Source organism: Larus michahellis, chromosome 2 (assembly GCF_964199755.1).
Source record: "Larus michahellis chromosome 2, bLarMic1.1, whole genome shotgun sequence".
Taxonomy (NCBI): domain Eukaryota; kingdom Metazoa; phylum Chordata; class Aves; order Charadriiformes; family Laridae; genus Larus; species Larus michahellis.
This window is the reverse complement of record NC_133897.1, coordinates 122234515-122253993: the sequence shown is the minus strand read 5'-3', so window position 1 is coordinate 122253993 and position 19479 is coordinate 122234515. Positions and strand designations below refer to the sequence as shown.

At 40.5% G+C, this 19479-nt stretch overlaps 1 protein-coding gene across 2 annotated transcripts in view; it reads left to right on the top strand.

Annotated features, from left to right (window-relative positions):
• Positions 1-5025: 5025 nt before the first annotated feature.
• Positions 5026-19479, top strand: part of LOC141739515 (ras-related protein Rab-10-like) — a 31430-nt gene continuing 16976 nt past the window's right edge. The window contains exons 1-3 of one of the 2 annotated variants that reach the window (XM_074576917.1): positions 5026-5379; positions 11661-11721; positions 12787-12925. In XM_074576917.1, coding sequence (XP_074433018.1) covers positions 5211-5379; positions 11661-11721; positions 12787-12925 — 369 coding nt within the window. In that variant the 5' untranslated portion in view covers positions 5026-5210. The remainder of the gene's footprint in view (positions 5380-11660; positions 11722-12786; positions 12926-19479) is intronic. The other variant, XM_074576918.1, reaches the window with a different exon arrangement.

Sequence of the window (19479 nt, the reverse complement as noted above, 5' to 3'; positions counted from 1 at the left end):
GGAGGAGTGTATGTATTTAAAGCTCATATTTCTCAGGCTGTTCAGTGAGCAAGGCTGACGGTGAGTGACTGACAGCAGTAGATCACTCAGATACTCGAACTGGTCAAAAGTCTGGTTTTCCAGAAATTTCAGGTTTAATTTGCAGAGTACTGGTATTTCAGTAATAGAGATGAGGCAAGCTCAAGCTAAGGGAAAAAGTAACATTTGTGATCCTGCCATAAATGTTGTGAATTTTTCTGAGTGAACTTCAGGTATGATCCGGATTTTATTAACTATAGAGATGGCAGTCAGTATGGTCTCTTAAAACAGCTATTTCTCCTGCTGCTCCAGATTCAGGAAAAAAATCATACTTTGCAAAAGGAGCTGCAGAAGAAAGACTACCTTTACTGATATGGGAACTCTAGTATTTTTGATTGTAAAAAAGTATTCTTAAAGTTGCTGAGTGACAATTTTACTCGCAAATTACTAAGTATTCGCAGCTAAAAACTTATGTGGCTCCAAGAGCAAAGATGTTGAAACAGGGCTGAGGGCAACACTTCCTTGGTCTCCCTGTTGGTCTCAATTTTAAGTTTTTGAAGAGGTCAGGACCCCTGACTAAAGGCTTGGATTACTTCAGTTTGTTCTGCTAATATTTGTCTTCCTTATCAGTAGGTCAGAAATGTGACTTTGAATCTGGCGGTATCAAAGGATACTCTAACTGAAGATAATAAGCTAACCCAGTAAGCAATGATGAGCTCTATTATTAAGGAAAATAAAATTAAAAGCCCCTACAACTCTGAACCAAGTCACGAGCAGCTATAAACAATGGGTACCTCATGACAATCACTCTTCAACAGAGCTTGCATCAGTAACGCCACATTTGAGTCATTCTGACTTGGAGAGGTGCCCTGTTCTCTGATGAAATCTTAAAAATTATATTCCAGTTTAACAGTGAATCCTGTCTCTTAAATAACTAAAATACTTTACAGTTGGCCCAGAAATTTCATTTAAAGATTAGTGAACCCTGATTTGCCTATCATGAGTGATTTACCTCACTTTTGGCCACTCAGAAGTGGTTTTATCTTAACACTAATGAAAGCAAAGAGTTTCACTTCGGTCACTTAACAGAATCTATTCAATGAGTAATCTTGACACGAGTAGTGACTTAGTACTGAGGATTTTAAATCCAAATTAAACCTCTCTCTTTCTTCTCATTACCATTTTTAGCTTATACCTTCAGCTCAGGAAAACTTGCATGAATTTGCCGCTAATATTTGTAATTGCATTAGTATTCTAATATTCCATCAAAATAATTTCAGATGGAAATACATTGAAGCTCTTTGTGATATTTTGTAAGCTTTATTTCATTAAGGAGGCTGTGGCATCTGTGACAGTACCGCTATGTTTCAGAAACAGGGCTGTACTTGAACGCTGCTGTTTCTTCATCCTTGGTTTATAGTTACGTTCGTCTCCTTAACTGTTGTTTTTTTTTATAATGGTTGCTTGCAAGAATGTTCGAAGCAGACTTAGTGACAAGATTATGCTGGATGTTTTGCATGAAATACACTGCTGAAGAATCTCTCTGCCTCCTTCCTACATTCAGAGCACTTTCTGTAACTGTAGTGAAACTGTAGATGAACTGTTAGCCCATCTTTTGCAGGGGTTTGGCTATATGAAAAATCAGATGCTGTAAAAATTCATTGACTCATCAGGAGACACAGGGGTAATATGCCACACTAAAGCAACCTAAGACACAAATCCCCAAACTTATGTAAGCATTTTGAGAATTAAAAAATACAGCATTATCTTGTTTGCTCAAAGTCCTCCAGTAGTCTGAGAGTAAACTGAGCAGTTGTTCCTAAACCGAACATTTCCACTAAGAAGCAAAAATGTATCATATCTGTAAAAGTAACACTAATAATTTACAAGTATTCATTAAATTCTAATAATTCTAGTCATTTTTCTGTGTGAAAATGAAAACGTCTCCCATCAAAATGCTATTAAAAATTATGCCGTTATTATTATTACTATTTATCACATTACTGGAAAGACAGAATCAAAGAAATGAAAGTGAGCAATCAAAAAAGCTGAATGAGAGGCAAAGACACCCTGTTCCAAAGACATCTCAGGGAACATCATGGAAACTTTGTTTTGTGCTTTGCACTGATTGTCTTGTAGCCACACTGTCATTATTTTCAAGTGATTAGCTTCATTAAACTAACTTTACTTATGATTAGCTCTATAAATACAGTAACAACGTACAGTTTACAAAGATCCAGAACTTTTCTATAAAGCACGAAACATGTATTTTATAGAACAATTAAATTTCAGTCATCGAATGGTAGCTTTTCAAGGAGCTACCTTTTAAATGGTTTTAGTCGGTGGTAAGAGATGGAAAGACTGTCCCCTTGTGGATAGGAATACAAGGAAAGTGATACTGTAACTCCCTGATAGCAGCGGTAGCCCTGGGCATTTGGACTTTGGTTAAGAAATTACCTAGAATCCTGCCTTGCACATTGCTCATAAATCAACACTTGAATGTAAAAAATACTACGCAGAGCCTTTCAGTTTAAATTGGTTGGCCTGACAGACAACAGAGGGTAAAGACAGATGATGTAGCATCATTGCTAACACCATCTAACCGCTGTCGGCCCTGGCAGTGTTGCCCTCATTTGAAGAAAGCTGTTCTGTGAAGAACAGCTTCAGAGCAGAGAACGGGAGAAGGCTCCACAATAAGGACAAAGCCTTATGGTATATCTATAAACCATCCATGCGCTGCCCACATGCATGCTTCTGCCAAACCCATGCTAAAGCATCCATACAAGGTGGAGCGCCAGCCTTGCCCTCGCTCCTGCAGCCGCAATGACGGAAGGACCGGAGCAGGATTGATTCGCAGCTGGCTGGAGACACCCGTCCATTGCTGTAGATGTTAGATTAGCTGTAGTTGTTACAGATTCCCCATACACATTGTCAACTCTGATCCATAAGAACTACCAGAAGGTGCTGGCACCCCACCATCACTCAGATCTGCGATAATCAACAGTAGCTTCAAATTTCTGCAGGAGGAAGCAGAACTTCATGGTGCTGCTGAGATAGCAGGGGATGTTTCTCATAGGAAGTGTTCTGGTTTATGAAGTCCTTCCCTATTCGTCCTTCCCTATTGCAGGTGGTTACAGCCTCCCTAACAAATTAATCTTGCTCTGCCTTTATTAAGACTTTTTCTCCCGATTATCTCAATTGCAAGAACTTTCTGAAATATGATTAGAAACCTCACAATTTTACCTCAGCCATATTCGTGGTCAGTGCATATCTATTCACCCTATTATCCTTTTCTTTAAGCAGCTTTTTTCACCTCCTTATTGTTTAATCCTTGATAATCATATTCCCTCCTAGACTTTGTCAAACTAAGCAAGCCACACACTTGCAGCTTTACTGTACAGGAAGGGCTCCACAAATGCTTTCATAATGGCATTGTGTCAGCTGAAAGTGTCCCGAAGGGTCAACTTTTTCCACCAACCGTTGTTCAAGAATGCATTCAGTCTCATCAATACACAGCCCTTCTCTGTCCCTAATGGAAACACTTTGACTGATGCCTTCTTTGGTAGTATTTGCTTTTTTACAGCCACATATCACAGACGACTCCCAAAACAACCAGCTAACTCAGCTGATTTTATCAGTCATTTTCCACTGATTATTTCCCAACTTGTAGCAGAAATTCTCATTCTTCCAGGAACTGAGGAAACCACACTGATCAAGAAACAAGCTGTTGCCACCCTTTGAAGATCTCCTACCACAAAGCCCTACAGGTTTGTGGCTAACCAGTTCAATACTGGGAAGCTGCAGTGCAGGTTAGTGTGTGGTTCAGAGTGGGGAGATAGGGAAATAAGCCTGAAATACTACTTGGCCTTTGGCAAGAGGATGTCCCGAATTCTGCTAAGCGGAACTCACTGAGTTCTGTAAGTTTCAGTAAGTTTCATAAATTGTCCTTCACAAAAAGTGAGTTTCTTACATCTACTGCACTGTGATACACGAATCGATTGAGGAGTTGCTTGAAGATAAAAATGTCAAAAGCTGTGGGGAGTCATCACAGACTGAAATAGACACAAGTGCTTGTAAATATCTATCAGCATTTCTAATTCAAAGTGTATCCCATTCCTAAATTTCTGCCACAAGATGAATTCAGCGTGCACATCGGCAAATGGCCAAGGGCCTTGTAACTCGGACAATGTGAGATTCTGGTAAAAACATCCAGACACACATGCAGCAAGTCTACGCTGTAGATACACCTTTTTTTGTACACTACAGGTCTCTTTGACTGTCAGACGACAGCAAATCAAAAGTGAAAAAGAGGAAATTCTTAAAACCTATTTCCTCTGTCTCTGTCTTAAACGCTAGGAAGTAACGAGAAACCAGACTGTTTATTTCTGTACTTCACGGGGGAAGCGTTATGGGGGGTTGTGAAAGTTCCCTCTTTACTCCCCAGTGATGAAACTTCATGAAAGAAAAAAAAAAAGCATACCTTTGCATTATTTCACAGCCCTGATTCAGGGCAGTGGATGAAGCGCACAGACCTGTAGCAGGCCTAATGCGGACCCTGCTGCGGCGGCGATGGACGCTGCGCGCAAGCGGCTGTCACCTGAAGTGGCTGTCACCTGAAGTGGCTGTCACCTGAAGCAGCAGCTGTCACCTGAAGCCGCTGTCAAGTCACCCAAAGGCACCCGGTGGCACCTAAGGGAGAGGGACGGCAAATCTCTGAGCCGGGGGGGGCGACCTCGGCCCGGCCGCCTTAGCCCAGCGGGCGCCGCCGGGGTGGCAGCTCTGGCCCACAGCATGGCCTCACAGCACGGCATTACCTCACGCCAACCCTTTTGGTCTCAGTTTCTACCTTTTCAGCAATCGCAGTGTTTAAATAATTTAGGGCTCGACCTTGCTTTCTTCTTCAAAACCGCTATAGAAACAGCCGACTCACGCTCGGCTACCCCGCCCCACCAGCGCTCCGGGACAGCATCCGGGGCTTCCCGCGGCCCGCCCCACCTGTGCGGGGCGGGGGGGTGGCAGGCCCCGCAGTCGCCGGCGGAGATGGCGCTCGGCCCCGCCGCCGCCGGTCCCCCTCAGACACCGGGGGCGGGGGCGGTGCCCGCTCCCTCTCAGCGGGGCGGCCCGAGGCGCTGCGGCCCCCGCCTCCTACCCGCCCCATCCCGGCCCGGTCCGGCCGGCACTCGGCGCCCGCCATGGCGGGGCTGAGGCTGGGGCAGGGCGGTGTGGGGAAACCGCCGCTGCTGGTGAAAATCGTGATGGCCGGGGAGACCTGCGTGGGGAAGACCTCTATCGTGCGGAGGTACACGGAGCCCGGCTCGCCGCCCGGCGGGGCTCCCACCTCCTCCTACCTGGCCACCATCGGTGAGTGACCGCGGGCCGGGGGCTGCCCCCGCCGGCCCGCCGCCCCTCATCGCCCGCCCCCCGCAACCCCCGGTGGGTTCCCAGCCGCCCGCCGCCCAGCGGGGCCCGGCGGTGTGGGCAGGGCAAGGCCGCCCTCGCCGCCCGCACTAAGGGACTGGCCTGTGTCCCGGTGGGCGCCTGGGAGCCCCCTTGGCTCCCTCTCCTCGTCCTCCCCTCCCCGGGCGCGCCTCAGGGACAGGCCGCCGGTGCCCTTTTCAGGCACGGCCTTCCCGGCGGCGCTGGCAGCTCGGCACCGGCTGGCTTGGAGATGTCCAGTCTCCCTCCGTGTGTCCAGCCGCCTCTGGCAACTAAAACCTTTCGCAGAGGTTTGCCAGGGTGTCGGGAAACATGTCACCCTGGCTCCATGACCTCTCTGTGCCAGCTGTTGCACTGTCCCTGCTGTTTGTCATTTGGAACCTACTTTTTTTTTAAAACTTATAAAGACAACCTCTTTCTTACAGCCCACAACTCTAGATGGGGCCTCATTGCTCTACACCCCTGTGGGTGCAGAAAACATGGTGTCTACCTCAAAGAGTTGTCAGACATCAACAAAATGCCCAGTTCCTCCATCTTTCATACTAGAAAGGGGTTTGACTTCACGCTTTCACTTTTAACGGTATAAAGTCAAGATGATCTTCTACTGAAGGAGGGTAGATTTAGTTTGGATATTAGGAAGAAATTCTTTACTGTGGGGGTGGTGAGGCACTGGAACAGGTTGCCCAGGGAGGCTGTGGATGCCCCATCCCTGAAAGTGTTCAAGGCCAGGCTGGATGGGGCTTTGAGCAGCCTGGTCTAGTGGGAGGTGTCCCTGCCCATGGCAGGGGGGTTGGAACTGTATGATCTTTAAGGTCCCTTCCAACCCGAACCCTTCTGTGATTCATTCTACTGTAGGTAGCCCCATGTGTGATTATTAAAGCAGAGCCATTGCTGCGATGGAAGTAATTAGCCCTGCTGGACTGAGGCGGTTTTATGCTGCCCTGCCGTGCTGCCTTCCCCGGCACCTCTGCAGATGGTGGGGGACTGATGGGGAGCTCCCCACCACCATGGTATGCTGTCCCCACGGCGCTGTCAGGGAGAGCATGTTGACCATCCACATGCAGAAAACCCAGGTCATCTGCATGAAAACGTGTAATGTGCATGGGTGGGGTGGTTCAATTTGCTGTGGAGATTTTTTTTGCCAATTTCTGATTGGGAAATTCTCATTTTTAAAAGTTTGTGTGTGTGTAGGAATTACCTTTTTTTTTTTTTTCAGTACTCTTGAAGGTAAAGTATGCACAAGAAATTTTTGGAATATGCGTGGCTCTTCTATATATTTTTCTGTGTGGGAGGAGGTGGCTTAACTGAATAAATAACAGATAGTAGCTGTGGTCCAGGGTGAGATGTATGTGAGTTGGGTTGACCTGCCCACGTGGGAATGGCTGAACTTAAAACACTTTTTATTTTCTTGCTCATTCTTGCAAAGCAGCTTCTGAAACCAACATGAACAAAAAGGGATGGACGCAACTAGTGGTAGAGTTGTGAAATTGATCCTTGTAACAGGGAACTTGTTAGCAAGAAGTCCCAAAGAATGGCTGCGAAAATAAACATCAGTTTTATTGATGAACTTTATATTGGAATATAGATTCCTGACCATGAGGTTATTATTTTGAGATGCAATTTCTTCTACTCTTAAAGCATTCCACTGCAGAGTCAAAAAATCTTGTATGGTGATGATATTAAGAACATATTTTCCAAGTTGTGAGTCAAAAGAGTTTAACGAATAGTTAAGATATGAGTTTATGAGTTTTCTGACAGTTATGGACTGAGATTAACTTCATTAGTTTTATTACTGTTCCTGAAACCTATTTTTGAGAGATGTAAAAACTTTTTAAACAGATGCTTATGTGAAATGTAAATGAATCATCCAGATGTGGTATTTGTTACCTGAATGTGATTTTTGAAGTTATTTCTGAAATACCATCTTCTGTTTAATTCCATTTTAGGAGGTGTATTAGAGTTTAGACTTTTAAAACAAGTGGGATTGTGAGTGATGGCTTCCAAAAGAGTAATGTTGGAAGTTTCTTTTTCATGAAGACAACCGAGAGCATGGCCTATAGGTCGTGGCCTCTAACGATGTAAAGGAAGAAGACAATGCAATGTTTTTTTCTGTTCATGATGTCTTCTTCCTCTTTGTTGTCACCATCAAAACAAATAACTGTTTTCATCCAGATGCCTGTTTCATACAAGCTCAGTTGAATGATCCCTCTCTGTCATGCAGCCTATTGAATGTTCATCTGAAGTTAATTGATTTTTCACCCTACCTGTCCAGCTGGAACTGTGACTTGAGTAGAGGGAAGATTGTGCAGGCTGTGCATTCTCTCAGCCATCCGAGTTCCCAGACAAAATCACGTGCCACCACCTTTGTCAGTGGCAAAGGGTCGTAGGCACAGAATTCAAAACATTGTTGAAAGTCTCATTTCTGTGTCATCATGAATCACAGGTTTGTGTTACTAGGAAAAATCCTAGTGTTACTGCAGGGGGGAGAAAAAAACCGAAACATTTTGTAATAGGCTCCAGTAGTAGTGAACTTTTCTAGAATTATGTATTTTATGGAGAAAAAAAATGCATACACAGTAAATTCTCATTGAAAGCTTTTTATGCAGCACTTAAACACTCAAGGCTGGGTGCCCTTCCTCCTCTTCAGTTACACAGTTTGGGTAAATTATAAGCGGTTATATTTTTCTAATTAAACTTATATGCATCATAAGGCAGATGCATTGTATTATGAATAGACTACAAAGAATAAATGTTTTTGTTTAAACAATGGCATTGCATATAAAGCCATAGAGAAAGTTTATGAACAAAAAAGCCCCTTGTATACAAGTGAACAGGATTGTGATCTAGCAGGCTGTGAGGTTGTTATTTTGCTGTAGTAGTGGCTGTGCTCCTACAGCACGCATTTGCTGTAAGAAACATTTCTGTAGAAGTGTGAGTCCTCCCAAATCTGGCATAGTTGAAAGTGGTGCGACTCCCACTTTAGAATTAAAAAAAAAAAAAGATAATTTTATTTTGACTTTTCCTCAAAAGGAAATTTTTTCTTTTTAATGTGTCATGTATTTTATAAAGAAAGAAGGTTTATTAAGAGTGAAGTTGCAAATTCAAGTGATTTATGCATTTGTTTCTAATGGACGATGAATAAGAGAGCCAGCTCTGCTGAAGTCTGTGTAGATTCCCTGATACTTACTTTAGAAGGAAATAGAGTTAATCGACAAAAATGAACTATATTGAAGAGAAACATGTCCTGTGTTAACAACACTAGTAGTAATCTGCATCTTAATTCTTTTTTTTTTTTTTTTGTCACTCTTACTTTCCTAACAAACCATCTTATCCCATGAGTTATTTTTCTTACCAAAACAGTAATTATCAGTACTTGGGACCCCTCAGATACCACTGCACTTCAGATACTCCTTGACATCTGCAGGAAAAGAGTCTGATTCAAGTTATGCACCAGCAGGTAGTAAGGGTAGGAGTAACACAGTGGAAATTCAATGCACAACATCTCACTGGGCGCTTGCCCAGCTTGGGCACAGGAGGTGATACCAACTGCTTCCCTGCTTCCAGAGTTGAAGACACTGTATGACGGCAAGTGGGCTAGGTAGAACCTGCACCTGGGCATGTACCACGTTCTCTCCCTGCTATCACTGGTGCATCCTGCTAAGCTGCTCAAACTCGCATTTTCTCTGCATAGACATTTTTTTTTTTTGAGCCTTTTATATCAGGAAATTCCCAGCTGTATTGAGGTGAAAAGCGTGGTGTAATTTTCTAGGCCATCTGCAAAAGACCTCTTTGAAGAGGACTTTTGCAGGTGGCAAAAGACTATTTTATAGATATTGAGGGAAGAAAGGGACAATTCACAGCTGAATTCCCCTGTGGCTGACAATTTTGATGCTTTTTAGACTTAGTTGTCATTAAGGTTCCTCAGTCCTAATTTGGGCATATTTATTATTTGGAACATAAAGAAATTAATCTCATGGCTATAAAACTTGGAAATAACAACTGGAATTTGAACTTGCACCCAGCATACCCCTTCTTGGTTTTATTTGACAGCTTAAGAGAAGCAAGTACAAGCTGTTGCATTCAAATAACATTTATCTTAAGAGTGGTAATCAATGATTGCTTTGTTATGTTGATCATGTTGTATAATACATGGGCCTAAAAGCATCTGAAATCTGTGAGCTGTCTTTGGCATTGTATTTCTCATTTTTCTTTTCGGTCTTTCCAATTTGCTAAGTTTGCTCAAAATTTCATATAAGGACATGAACAATTCATGCATGCAGAACATATTGACTTCTGTTTTTCACTAACATTCATTGACCTTTTAGGTCAATAAATTTCGAAGTTGACTTAAGAAGTCAATAAGCCTTATTTTAATTTAGATTAAGTTTTAGTCTGATTCAGCACTCTGCTTCCCTTTTTATAAATAAAAAGAAGCTTATAGCAATTTATTATTAAAATGTATGTCAACTAAGAATTGTTTCCTATAGGTCTGGGAGTCCCTGGCTGGATTATAATTTTTTGCTGTATTCCCAGTGCACCATATGAAAGTGATATTCCAGCCTCCCAGTGCGTACTCAGTCCCTCTCAACTGCTCTAACATCAATCGTAGAAAGTGATACAGATAATTAAACAAAAGCACGTGAATTTCAAGAGCAAATGTTTTCCATCACATTGGAATTTCACCTTACATGAGCAAATTTGACTTAAATTACATTTCCATCTGACATTATTAATTCCATCAAGGAAGCTTTGTGTAATATTAATTACAGATACCAATTATACTATTTCATCTTTCCTTTCCATTGGAGCTTCAATAAAAATTCATCAAGTGAAGGACATGATTATCATAAGAATTTTAAAAATCCGCCTAAACTGTTTTACCACATACACACAAAAATGTTAATAGCATTGGAATCACGCATGTGAGAGTACACTTGTCAAAGTTTTGTGCACAATACATCCATCAGTAAAAAGGAAGGGAGCATTTCCTCTGCTGCATTTTTGGTTTAGTGCCATGGATGCTTTCCTTTGATAAAGTAATTTGGCAGACAGGTTCTTACAGAAATCAGTGCAAAGGTATTAACTTAAATTTTTTGTGCTTTTTCAATCTTTTAGTTCTTTCAAATGACATTACCACTAGTGAAAAGCCACTCTGAAATCATATTGAGTAGCCATATTTTGACCTTACAGGATTTTGACCTTAATAGCTGTATTGTTTTTCAGTGGAAAAAAAAAAAAAATGAGCAGAGAAATTATCAAACAGTATTTCAAATTTCAGCAATAAAGTAAGTGGAAATAAAATTGTTAACTGTGAGGAAATGCGTTACTAAGATAGTAGCTGATAGCTGGCAGATTCTAATATTAAGATTGGAGCTTCAACAACACGTAAATCCAGGTATCATCTACCACATTTGGACTACTAACTTGGTAATATAATAAAGGAAAACACTATAAATTATAAGGAAATTATCTTTGAGGAAAGATCTGTAGTCTATGTAGAGACAACATTCTGCACTGATTTCAAGTGCTAATGCTTGATTTTGGCTTTAGCACTTTGGATCTAGGATACACAGTGATTAAAGCTGTAGAAACAATCCTCCTGTTCATTTTGAATGAAATCCAGTGTATGTTTGTCTTTGCATTTAACTAGTACAACTAATTCCTGTTCCTGTTCATGTAACCCTAGATTATTTTTTTTTTTTAGGGATGTGGAAGTAAGGACAGAAAAATGGTGTTGTGCATGTAACAGCTTTGTAAGCATTTCTACCTCCCCATTCATAGCTGCCACGCAGTTGGGATGAAACTGGGAACAACTGAAATCACCAGCATACTTGCCAAGTCTTGTTGTTCACAGGCCGTGAAACTGCGGTCATGTGGCTGTCATGTCACTTGCCTTTTTATGGAAATACCTACATGTAGTTTCAGAGTATCTGCACCTGCGCTTTGACCTGCCCCCCCATTGCTTTGTATTGGCATTGCCTTGCATCGTGTTTGTGGCACATTGGCACATAGTTGTTTTCACCATTCAGTAATTTCCTTTTACAACTTCCATTTTGAATGTATATGGTTGGCAAGTTATTCTTTGTTTGATATAGTTGCTTTTCACTTTCCTTTCAAAATTGCATGATAACTAAAGCTAAGAAACAATCTTCAAAGGGAATCCACGTTATTATGAGAAATGTTACAGATTTTCTTCTTTCTTCTAGGCATTGATTTTAAAGTAAAGCCAGTAACGTTTAATGATACAAGAGTGAAACTTCAAATATGGTAAGTTTTAATTTATGTCACAAATCAACTAAATTACATTACAGGATGAAAATCTCATTTGCTTTTAATTGTGTGTCTTCCTAAAGTGCAGTTGTTCCTCCTAGGTCATTTTAAAATTTGAATTTGGCCTAGGGGAGCGTATGTTTTGCAGCAACTAATGTAGGTTGCTGCTAGGTTGCTTTAACATAAAACTTGCAACTTACAAACAAAGCAGATCTACTATCTATATTGAGTATACATAATTGTATAGGAACATTGAGAGAAGTGACAAAGCAAGAAAATTTTACATTTTGTTACCGATCAAATGCACGTTCGAAAGGGTCACTGAGAGAAAGATAGTTGGGAACCTACACTCTGTATGTTGTTTTTGAAGTTTTTCTAAAGGTTATATAGGGCTACTGACGGCCATCTGTCCAGGCATCCAATACTGAAGGTTATCTATATTTACCAGTATTTAAATTTCTCAAGAAGTAACTCTGTATATGAATTATCTGACCAGTATTAGATCTGCAGTTATTCCATCACAGGTTTTAAAACAAAAGTCTTGGAGGCTTGTTTACAGCTTTCTTAAGGCATAATTATGTGTAGGAATCTCTGCATCCCTGTGTTTTATGGCTTTTTCCCAAAACCTACCTTCCATCTAAAAATCTTACTGTCTGTATCACGGTTTACAAAGGGCTTGTCAGGTTGTCATCTGACTCCTGCAGTGCTTGTACTCCAGATTTTTTTTTATCACCCAAATTGTACTGATCTTAATGATTATGCATATAAAGAAGCAGTGGTGGGCTTGAAGTTACACTCAGACTTCAGGCACTGGTTTAATTTCCCTAGTAGGGTTGTATCATTCAGAATAAATATCTGGTGTATTTCTTTCACTGCTGTATCTGGCACCCAGATTTCCTCTCATCCTTAACTTTTCTTGTTCCTTTCCTGTTAGTGTACACCATTCAAAATTTGGACAATACTGCTTAAAATAAAGTGATTTTTCTTGGGCGTTCTGCAGTTTGATCATAGGGTTTTTTTGTTTATGTGTGTGTGTGTGTGACTTCTTATAATTTCTTTCAGGGATACTGCTGGCCAGGAACGATTCCATACACTTAGCACTAGCTATTTTCGTGGCGCACAAGGCTTTGTTCTTGTATATGACATCACAAATCTGGACAGTTTTCAAAATATAACAAGCTGGATGAAAGACATACATGAGGTAAATATATCTAACAGTGGTTGATCTCTTAATGGAGGTAGTTAACGAGTTACTGCAGTTAATGTTTTAAATGACTGCGTGAGATTTGTTCTTGTTCCTCGAGCTGTTCGTTTCTAACCAGAATGTCTTACATTTAACTCAGCACACAGTAGAGTAGTAGGATTACTGCTGTCTGAATCTGGAATACATTGTAGATTATCCAGGACAAGCCCATGGTGATGCAGGAGTGTTCTCTGAGGTACTTTTAAAACAGAGCTTCCAGTCCAGTTTTGCCCAACATGCTGAGTTATGGAACTTTATTCACTGGTATGGCTATGCACAAACCAATCTCTGTGAGCTCATCCTGGGATTTTAATTGGCTTCCACATCAAAATTCCATATCACAGCCAGTGATTTCCCTTTCCTAATTTCATTGCTTTACTGTAGTTACCTCATCCCAAGAATCAAAAGAAACAAATCAAATTAAACATCCTCTTTGTCTTTACTGGGTATTCCTTTTGAGAGGATGGTTTCAAGAGGGAGGAACCCGGGGAGGAAAAGGAGAATCCCTTTTTGCTGGCAGTGAGCTGTTTGGTTAGCTCAGCTGCTTGTGGTATTACAGCCAGAAACACGTGCTTTCATGTGACATAGGAAGTGATTCAACAGCACATGGCTGCCAGACAGGGAGTGTGTTCCTACCTCCCTTCCTGCTCCTGAAAGTTGGCTCCGCTGTGCTGCTTCTGGAGCTTGTCAGAGCCTTCTGAGGTTCACTCTGACTTTCTAACATGATAGAAAACTAACACAGCAACACCAGTTGGATGGTTTTCTGCTCCATCAGTTTGTTTAAGAGGTTCATAGAAAGGTCTGACAGTTATTGGAGTTGGCGCAAGGTAAACAGGTAAGAGTAGGAAGGACAGGAGAAGAACCTGTGAGAACAGTGTGAGGGAGGAGTGGGCAAACCCTTAGACATCAGATCATTCAGCTGCCCATAACCCTGTGCCCTGAGTCTTTGTTGCTAGGTCTCTCTTAATGCATTCTGTATTAGGTAGAGGCAGGTCAGTTTTAGAATAGAATAGTTCAGTTGGAAGGGACCTACAACGATCATCTAGTCCAACTGCCTGACCACTTCAGGGCTGACCAAAAGCTAAGGCATGTTGTTAAGGGCATTGTCCAAATGCCTCTTAAACACTGACAGGCTTGGGGCGTCGACCACCTCTCCAGGAAGCCCATTCCAGTGTTTGACTACCCTCTCGGTAAAGAAATGCTTCTTAATGTCCAGTCTAAACCTCCCCTGGCACAGTTTTGAACCATTCCCACAAGTCAGATCGCTGGACATCAGGGAGAAAAGCTCAGCACCTCCCTTTCTACTTCCCCTCCTCAGGAAGCAGTAGAGAGCAATGAGATTGTCCTAAGCAATAGCATGGAAGTATGTAGTTAGAATGCTTGTTTAAGTTAGTATGCTTGTGTAAGAATCCAAGCAAGCTCATGCTCTTTGTTGATTGAAGTCAAGTAAACATTCAGGCAATTTTTGTAATACTCTGTGAATTGATAGGAATATGACAGGATGGATGGGAGAGTTCATCTTGGGAAAGCGGGCTCAAAATAAAACTATCAAGTGCATTTGTTTCGCTCCTCGCAGCTTCAGTATATGGATGACTTAATGAACTGCACATGGTCATATATCCAATAATATATAAATAGGATATTTTATACTCCTAGTAAAACATTACATTTAAATTACCTCCATATTAAGAACATTACTATGGTGACCTAGAATGTCATTATCCTTGACCTTAGAGCCATCTTAAAAGTCTTAGTGGCAACAGAGCCTAACTTCAGTAATGTATTACAAGGGAGATTTGATGATACAATATTCTCACTGCCTTGTCTGCACACACTTCAAACTAACACGTGTGTTATCACTTCATTAAGAAAAGCGTGTGCCCTTCTGTGAGGCAAACCAACAAAAGTCACAGCTAGATAGGCCACTGGTTGTGCAGTTTCATGATTGGCTAAGATTTAACCCAGCACACAGTATAATAGTAGGTTTACTGTTATCTGAAGCTGAAAATGTAGATTATCCATATATATACATTTATATATATATCTCTGTATATGCATATATCTCTCTGATTGTGTGGATAAATTTATAAAACACTGATCTGTCTTGACACTGCCTGTTCATGACACTTAAAAACTTTTGTGTAAACATACTCAAGCTATTAGTATGTAGATTGTTTAATCTTAACCCCTGGAGGTACTTTGTTAGTTTAAAATTTAAAAAAATGGAAAAATACTCCATTTAAAACAATTTCTGGGAATGTAAATGGCATGATTGATTGTACCAATCTCAAAACTAGCAATTAGTGAGTATTGTAATAGAGCTAGATAATAATAAAAAATTTAATTTAGTCCTAGTGGGATATCAATTTCTGAAGTGTCTTGGTGAAAATATATGGGGCCATTCATTGCAAAAGAAGTGTTTTTAAGCAATAACTGTTAAAACACAGGGCATTTCATGAAAATTAATTACTTACTGGAGGTTGGTGACATTTCCTGAATTTGCTTTGGTCTGTGAATGCAAACCAGTATTTAATTCCCGACAAATGCCCAACATCAAAATGACTGTTACTACAGCACCCTTTAAAATATGCAAGCATAGAAAAAATAAATAGAATTTAAAACGGGAAACAGATACAGGTTTCATTAAACACCAGACTAATAGGTAATGGAAAGCTTGCACCTGAACAAAACAGGATTTTTTGAGATAATTCAGTTATTACATTATGCACTCATTTTTTGATTCTTTGTACATAGAGATTTTAAACAGAAAGTTTTTTAAAAATCTGTTCAGTGTGGTAAGCCATTTTTACAACAGTTGAAAATAACAATCTAAGCGATTTAGCATTCCTAAAAACTCCATTGATTTTATAAAAACTGGACAGTCAGTGCTATTACAATCAGATTACCAGTAATGTTCTCATTGTATTTCAATTATTTTAAGTGTGGTATACAGCAACTTTCCTATCAAAAATGAGTTACTGTTCAAGGAAGTTCAATACGCAAATATGCTGCCATATTTGTCTTGTAAAATTTGTATTCAGAGCTAGAGGAAACTAAGTAACATGACTGTACTTAAAAAGCTTGCTAGGAAAATATACTCACAGATTAATATCTTGGGACATTATTGGCAAATCCAATACAGGTATATCGGATTTGTAACGCACTCATTAGGAGCATGGTAATTGCAGGAAAATTACTTCAGAACCTGAAACGATTCTTGATTTGTAGGATTGGGGGCCATGTCCAATTTATTAAGGTGTTCCTCTTGTCTGCTGACATGGCTTTTAGCTATTGTATGTAGCTGTTCTGAAAGGCTGATTCTGTTTGGCCTTTAAAAATTAAATACACGTAACCGTGTACCAAATCCATTTGCAGAAAACAGTTCTTTCCAGGATGTTTTGAACAAGTTTCCAACTAAAATATTGGCAAAAAGGTCCTCACAATGAAGTGATCAAATGCTCAAACAGGTGCCCAGAGAGAATCTGGGGATACTTAAAACTCAATTCAACAGGACCTTGCGCAACCTGACCTGACTTTGAAGTTGGCTCATCTTCAAGCAGGGGGTTAGACCAGGTGGCTTCCAGACTTCCTTGCCTACCGAAACCAGTCCATGATTCACGCGGGGCATCTGGGTCTCCAAAACCTTTTGACATAGATGGTAGGTCCTAGTTTTCTTTTAAATACATTGGACTGGTTTTCATTGTGTTGATCTCCTGGTGTGGCCGTGAAGGTGGCATTACCAGTTCCTAAAGTTATCTCCGTGTTAGAAATTCTCTGCTAGCACAGAATTTTCTGCACTGGGAAGATAAATTCATTTTCTCATGCAGTAGCAAATCTTGGTGACATAGTGTTCTTTGAATACGTTAGCTTTCTATTCGTACTACCTGAAGAAGTGACCCCTCAACCAGGATATGAAATGTATGAGTGTGTTGGGTTACTGCCATTTTTGCATTGTGCCCTTTTCCGGTTCTGTTCATTTGGTGCATCTCAGAGTTGGGATACTGGACTCTTCCAGTGTTTCTGCATCATACTTAAATAAAAGCAGCTCAGCAAGCTGCTTTACAAATGTTAATTATTTCGTCTTCAAACTCTTTTCAGTTTTTCTTCCTCATATGGGAAAGCTTGATGTCAAAAGGATTGAATGGGTTTGTTGTTATGGCTCTGATTAGAACTGAAAATTCTTGTTCTTGTCGCTTTACTAAATTGTTTTATCTCTAATCCCAGATTGGTTTCAGGGTAAAATTGGTTTATATCTAGTCGTGTCTATCATTCTAGCCTTTGTTTATTTCCATCGAAGTCCTGGAAAGTAGGCATTTGTAACTGAGGTCGTAAGGTGGCCCTTAGGAAAATATATGGAAAGAGACATGTATGGGAATCATAATATGAACACTGCCCATGTGATGCTGTCAGGGAGACAATGAGGACAATGTGTTCCTAACAAATTAATCTTCATTAATACATTGGGTATGTTTCTAGTGAGTAGGAAGAAGAAACTTACCAGCTTTATAGCCTTCCCCAGCTCTGCCTTCGTCTTGCTCCATTACCATGTGTATCCTCTTCAGATCTGAAAAATTATATTAATGCTACATTTCTTCCTCAAATACAAACTAATTAAGTATTAACATAGTGTATTTATCAGGTATGGGTTCTCGATTTCATTGTTTGGACCTGCAAAGAAACTTCTGTTCCATTTTCAAACTGTAATCAATGAGTATCAAAATCATGAGGCCCTGCACAGCTACGCCCTGGAAATGTGAAGGGATGAGGTGCTGATTCTGTAGGATCTATAACTGGATTTATACAATAAGGAGTCTGGATGAGCTGGTAATCACGGTCAGTTTGCTGCAGGGGAGGCTGAGGCTGGGCATGCATGGTAGGGTCTGTGCTCACCATTTAAAAAGTGAAGGGATAGTGTCTTCCAGTAACCTGTAAGTACAAATGTGACGTAGTTCTCTTTCAATAAAGGTGTCTGTGCTACTTTTGGTACTCGCATGAATTCACAGCACTTCTGTGAAACAGTTTCCTGGCAAAATGAGAACAACTGCAGAAAAAAAGACCTAGCATTTGAAAAAAAAAAAAAGAAAACAAATTACATACAAAAGGGATGAGCAAGATATTTTCCCTTTTGTATTTTTGATTTCTGTTTATAGTCAAGCAGTGAGTTGGATGTTTATTTACCTGGTTGGGTGCACAGGCTAGGTGAAAGTTGAGCAGTACGGTAATTAGTGAAGGGCACTAATTAGCGAAGGGCACTGGCTCCTATCAGAGCAGGCTGCTGAAACGCACCATGGTACTATGGTGCAAGAGTCTAGTGTTCCTAGTCCGGTCCGTGGCACCGCTGCCTTTGAGGTTCTAGCACTGCTCCCTCCTGTGGCCACTGGTCACAGCAGCCTGGCTCCCGCTGCCGCTGGATCCAGCTGCTGGGGCTTCCAGCAGGGGAAAAACCCTTTTGCCAAAACCTGATGACTCCAAGCTCTGCCAAATGCTTCAAAAACTTGGTCAGTCTCAATATATCTCTCGGCTGTAGTGCTTGGAGAGAAATACAGCGCTGATATTTCCTTTTTGGAGGTTTTAAAAAATAATAAAAAAAAAGGCTAGGTTTTCTCCAAGTTCAGATTATTTTTATTTTAAGTTTCAGTAAAATGTGAACTTTGAAATGTTAAAACCAGAATAAAAACTGAAGAGAGTGAACGAAAAATCTGGACGTGTTTTTGAGATATCAAAGCAAAACACTTTTTTATACTTCTCAAAAAAATGTTTCTTTTTGCCTTGCTGAAATTAATGAAATTTTTAATAGTATTTTTCCATGACATGGGGAAAAAAATGTTTCCTGACTCTATTAGCTTAGTCAGTGCTGACTTGCATAATAGCATCTTAACAACTGTAAAATAACCATCCTCTTTTTAGCTCTAGATTTTGCATTTGTAATGCTTATTCCCGAGCTATAAATAAAAGAGGATGGAAGCACTGAAGAGCCATATTTTTGGCCGACTCAAATCAGTGTAGCGCTGCAGTTTTTATGCCAACTGAGCACATGGTCAAACTTCTGCCTAGTCATATTGACTTAATTTTTTAAGACTTCACCTACTTAGTCAGTTTTCAGGATTTGATATGGACATAATTTTGGTGTATGGTCTTTAGTTTTTTAAAAGCAAGAAACTGCAAGATACCATCTTTAATAAAGAAGTACTTTCAGTGGAGTCGAGGATCCAGTCAAAGTGAAAAATTCATTATATTGATGTAGAAATAAGTTATTTGCTGAAATAAATACTTAGTGATTGGTAATACTGATAAATATTTACTGAAAGGCCTGGTACCTCTAACCTCCTTTAAATTTTGTTACTATTTGAAGCTGTTTAGAAGGAACATTTCTATGCAAAAATTTGTGCTGTTTGTGCAGAAATACAGGATTAATTTCATGGTTTTGTACATACTAGGCCAATAGACCAGGCTGCTCAGAGCCCCATCCAGCCTGGCCTTGAACACTTCCAGGGATGGGGCATCCACAGCTT